The sequence below is a fragment of the Primulina huaijiensis genome, unplaced genomic scaffold (genome assembly GCF_012295235.1).
Source record: "Primulina huaijiensis isolate GDHJ02 unplaced genomic scaffold, ASM1229523v2 scaffold33775, whole genome shotgun sequence".
Taxonomy (NCBI): Eukaryota; Viridiplantae; Streptophyta; class Magnoliopsida; order Lamiales; family Gesneriaceae; genus Primulina; species Primulina huaijiensis.
Genome location: NW_027357886.1, coordinates 2,587 through 7,664, shown reverse-complemented (window position 1 = coordinate 7,664; position 5,078 = coordinate 2,587). Strand labels below are relative to the sequence as shown.

Below are 5,078 nucleotides of genomic sequence, written 5' to 3'. Positions count from 1 at the left end.
AAGCATAAAACACCGTCGCTAATATTAGTGACGAAATTGAATTAACACTGTCGCTAAATTTAGCGACGGTGTATAAAACTGTCGTTCTTTAGCGACTATTTTAATTACGACCGTCGCTAATTTTAGCGACGGGTAACGATGATTTCCGTCGCAAATTTATTTGCGACGGTTGTTTAAAAACCGTCGCAAATTGTAACTACAACAACACTTAAGAACCGTTGTCTTTTAGCGGATTCTTTAACCACATGACCTTTAACAACGGTTTTGTATACCTACGACAACGGTTTTTCACCGTCATCTTTAGACGTCTACGACAACGGTTTTTCACCGTTGTCTTTGAGCACACCCTTTAACCACAGGGCTTCTAACAACGGTTTTAAAAGGCCTACAACAACGGGGAAAAACCGTTGTCGTAGGCCTTTTTTCTTGTAGTGTTAATTGAATATAAACGATGGAATTTTTGTCTTTCATCTTTTAATATTTTGTCCGTATTTTATAAGATGCTCCCACATAGTAAAAATCCTAGATCCGCCCTGTTTATATAAATATCATGCATGATCAAAAGTTGACTTTACATGATATATATACAACATGAGAATTTTAATTAATTAATGAAAATATTGATCTTAATGAGATTAGTATTATGAATCTTAATATGATTGGAATTCCTGGTATGATCAGAAATCAAAATTTATAAATATTTCATTGAGAGTCATATGAAATAACACAATTTTTATACACATATTTTGATAGATAAAATTGTCTACCAAAATTTTTCTCCTCTCTCGAGTAAATTTCGGCCACCTTAGTTTTTCACAAAAAAAATTACGGCCAAATCGCTGCTGGATTTCTGAAATTACGACGATCCATTCTCGACACAAAATTGTTTAAGATTTCTAGTGTTGTCTAAACGAGGAACAAAGTCTCCGATCATGGTTTGGTTAGGCGATCAAAGAAATGAAATCCATTTGTACGGATTTACAAGAAAGATCCCAATTCCGTTAATCTCAAACTGGTTTGTTGTCCAGCATTAAATACACAAAGTTAAACAGATCTGAATATCCTATGAATGCTTTAAATCACACGATGCCGAAGGAATATTTTGAATATCAAATTAAAAATTTTAAATTTCATTTGCCTTGGATTCGAGAAAATAGTACTACGTACAACACTTGGAACTTTATGATCTTTTTTTCCAAAGTGAAGACAATTATTTACGTCCATGGCACCTAATCCAAATCCATTGCCCCTATGGTTCGAAATTCCGATAACAATGGGGAATCACATTTCTACTTACCCATTTGGAATTTGATTAATTTCCCAAGAATCTATACATCGAATTCGAAAATCTTGTGTCTTGTAAGAGCTAGAGTTGCTTTTATTCACCTGATTCTATACATTTTTAAATTTATATATGTATATGTTTAAATTTTTATAAAAAAATTTATTTTTATAAAAAAATTTAAAACAAACACTCCAACCGGTCACAGCGGTCAGAGTGGGAGGGGTTTGACAGACCCCTACTAGTCCGTATATATAAGAACCGAGGGAGACTAGGTCAAGATCTCCGAAAGCTAACCATTACTATTTACAACGTAGATAAGGTAACGAAAAATTGGGTGCGCACGTCATAGTTGCATTTTGTTAATGTATGGAGAATCAGATGTCTGGAAATGCATACATTCTGCATGGCATGGAATATATTCAATTTTAGCAACTAATTAGCTTAGCATTTCTTTCAAGCAACAGTGAATATGCTCTTCCCCTTACATTTATATCGTCATTTTCGCCTATTTATACGATGATTCTCGATTCGTCAGCAAATATATATTGTCGGGAAAATATAGATAATCGACTTCATTTTGTAAGAATTTGAAATATATTATAACGTTAATTAATCAAAAGATTAAAAATGATAGGGGAACGGAATTTTGGGTTCATGAAATTCAAAATTAAAAATAAATATTTGAAAATCTAGCTAGAGGTCGTAAAATGAACTTTTTGTAGATTCTGGTAAGAATAATACATATTGTTACATATTAATGAGGAAGGGGGAATGATGACATGCAAGAATAAATTCCCATCTATAAATGTACGCAATATTTCATCTCATTAATCAATATTCAACTTCATTGATTAAAGATCGTAACAAATAATTTTGTAAACAAAAAAATGTTCGCAAACATCTTGAATTTTAACAAACAACATACTTGTCATATTAATTCCAATTATTTAGTATCGCATCAGAATCAAGTGTTTGTCGCTGAAACAACAGATAATGCTCCGAGATCGGGAGAAACGAAGGAAGTGAAATGCAGGGTTAAGAGCTCAAAAGACTTGGAAAGTTTAGAAAATGTTAAGGAGAAAGATTTAATTGTCAAGTGTGATGCAAAAACCAAGAGCTCTTTTCTTCACTCGGTCATCAACATGATTGGGATGCTAATTGGTAATTATTAACTCTCTATTTATCTTATGTTTAGAAACTTATATTATCTCATGCATACATAGTCGAGCAAGTTCATGTTAAATCGTCATTGATTATAGGAGAAATTACATTTTTATTCCCCTAGTTTTTTTTTTATTTGGTCATGTTATTGTTCAATTCATTCACAATGTTAGTCCATTAACATGTATTTTTTTTCGATTTTAATCATTTCTCTCCGAGGTGATGTCGGACTACCAATGATATCATCTTGTTTCAAAATATGTTAAATTCGAAATCCTCGATTTTGGAAAGACTTATCTATTTATCCAGCCATGCATGAACTGGATGAACTTGTAAACTAACATACATGTATTTCAAACATGCAGGTTTAGGGCAACTATCAACTCCATATGCCTTACAAAACGGAGGATGGACTTCTTCATTCCTCCTCGTCTCCCTCGGCATAGCCTGCGCATACACGTCTCACATCCTCGGCAAATGCCTGCAGAAGAACCCGAAATCCAAAGACTACAAAGACATCGGCCACCACGCTTTTGGAACGAAGGGGAGAATCCTCGCGGAATCCTTCATTTACATGGAGATTTTCATGGCCCTCGTCTCCTACACCATCTCCCTCCACGACAACCTCGCCGTGGTATTCTCTACCATCGGCATGCATATGGGTTGGTCCCCGGCAGCTCATTTTTCAACATCACAGATGCTCACGGCAGTTGCTGTTGCGGTGGCGCTGCCGAGCTTGTGGCTGAGGGATCTTTCGTCGATCTCGTTTCTGTCCATTGCGGGGATTGTGATGTCCCTTCTGATATTTGTCACGGTGGCGTGGACGGCGGTGTTCGGTGGTGTGAAGGTGGAGTATGGGATCCCCGCGCTGAGGGTTCGGAATATTCCGGCGATTTCTGGGCTTTATATTTTCAGTTATGCGGGCCATATTGTCTTCCCCAATATTTACACAGCCATGAATGATCCCTCCAAGTTCACAAAGGTTAGTTTTTGAGTATTGAAATCAAATTTTGTCCAAATACTCGTCCAATTTTGGATTTGGTCCATCAAATCGTCAATTTTAGTTTCTGTATACTAATTTTAAATTTTCAGCTATTTTTGTTCAATCGTTGACATAAAATCCCATAAGTCAGCAATTTTTAGTGTCATGTGTCAGTATTTTTCAGTGTCATAACCAATTTGACTAAAATAGTTGAAAATTAAAAATTAGTGTACTAAAACCAAACTTTGAAAACACAGTGAATCAAAACTCAAAATTAAACAACTAACTATACTATGCATATATTTTTATATTTGTGTTAAATAATAAATGTCAAAGTTTTATATATATTTAATTCATTCTATGTTCCTTTTCAGGTATCAATTGCTAGCTTCTCAGTTGTGACCACCCTCTACGCATCTCTAGCATTCATGGGTGCAAAGCTCTTCGGCCCTCAAGTCAATTCTCAGATCACCCTAAGCATGCCTCCAAACCACGCCTCCACGAAGATAGCTCTCTGGGCAACAGTCATCACACCCATGACCAAATACGCGCTCGAGTTCGCCCCGTTTGCGATCGAGATGGAGCGGAACTTACCAGACTCCATGAAGCCTCGGACGAAGATGGTCGTGAGGGGTATCGTCGGGTCGATCATGCTGCTAATCATACTTCTGATCGCGCTCTCCGTGCCATACTTCGAGCACGTCTTGAGCCTCACGGGCTCTATGGTTAGCGTCGGGATCTGTGTCATCTTCCCCTGTGTTTTCTATATGAAGATATTCTGGGGGGAGATTACGAGACCGGTGATGATCCTGAATGGGGGATTAGTTGCTGTTGGGGTGATCTTGGGTGCGTTTGGGGCAGTTTCTTCTTCGAAATCTTTGTTTCAAAGTTTCCAGAGAGGGCATTCGGCTTGATAATATCCATGCGAGTAATATTATTATTATGTTTGTTTTTCAATTTTGCACGTTTAAAAGTATGTACTTCAGTCCCGAGTAAACTATGGTCTCCAGTATTATTTTGGGACAAATAAGTTACTAAAATCAAACACATATACTTTCTCTTTATGATTTTAATTATCTATTTCCATAAATTTCAATTTAAATCATGTATTTTTCAAGTTTTTTGTTTTCTCATATTAACATCATGTGTAAAAATGACAAGCTGCAAAAATAATAATAATAATAATAATAATAATAATAATAATAATAATAATAAATAAATTATGAATTAAAAATGAAATTTGATATCATAAATAATTAAAATAGGAAAGATTTTAATATGCATAATTAAAATTGCATGTTTCCCCTTATTAAAACCTAGTTCGAATTATTAAATTAGACCAAAAATTGTCTCCCAAACTATAGGATTTAATTTAATATTATAAATCCCCAATGTCGTCCCAAATAATGATCCACCAACTCCTTAAAGGTGCCCAACACTTCACGCTCTTATTTGAGTCATCCATGAAAAATTATTACTTTTTATTGTGAATATCAATAGGGTTGACACGTCTCACAGATAAAGATTCGTGAAATCGTCTCACAAGAGACATACTCTTGTGATGAAGGAAATCATCCCTCATTTTACGAACAAAACTTTGAGTTCATAAATTTTGTCTCTTTATTTCTTAACTTTAATAAAATTATCATG

The 5,078-nt window shown here is 35.2% G+C and overlaps 1 protein-coding gene across 1 annotated transcript; it reads left to right on the top strand.

Moving 5' to 3' along the window:
• The first annotated feature begins 2,136 nt into the window (after positions 1 to 2,136).
• LOC140968228 (amino acid transporter AVT1H) lies at positions 2,137 to 4,492 on the top strand. Its single transcript, XM_073429128.1, has 3 exons — positions 2,137 to 2,446; positions 2,812 to 3,428; positions 3,803 to 4,492. The coding sequence occupies exons 1-3, from the start codon at positions 2,173 to 2,175 to the stop codon at positions 4,340 to 4,342; spliced, it is 1,431 nt and encodes a 476-aa protein (XP_073285229.1). The 5' UTR covers positions 2,137 to 2,172; the 3' UTR covers positions 4,343 to 4,492.
• Positions 4,493 to 5,078: the final 586 nt, after the last annotated feature.

Bases quoted from the DNA above. Each gene is read 5' to 3' on its own strand.
- LOC140968228 (XM_073429128.1), top strand. From the start codon at position 2,173: ATGTTCGCAAACATCTTGAATTTTAACAAACAACATACTTGTCATATT. The intron at 2,447-2,811 runs GTAATTATTAAC...TCAAACATGCAG, and splicing joins CATGATTGGGATGCTAATTG to GTTTAGGGCAACTATCAACT. The intron at 3,429-3,802 runs GTTAGTTTTTGA...GTTCCTTTTCAG, and splicing joins ATCCCTCCAAGTTCACAAAG to GTATCAATTGCTAGCTTCTC.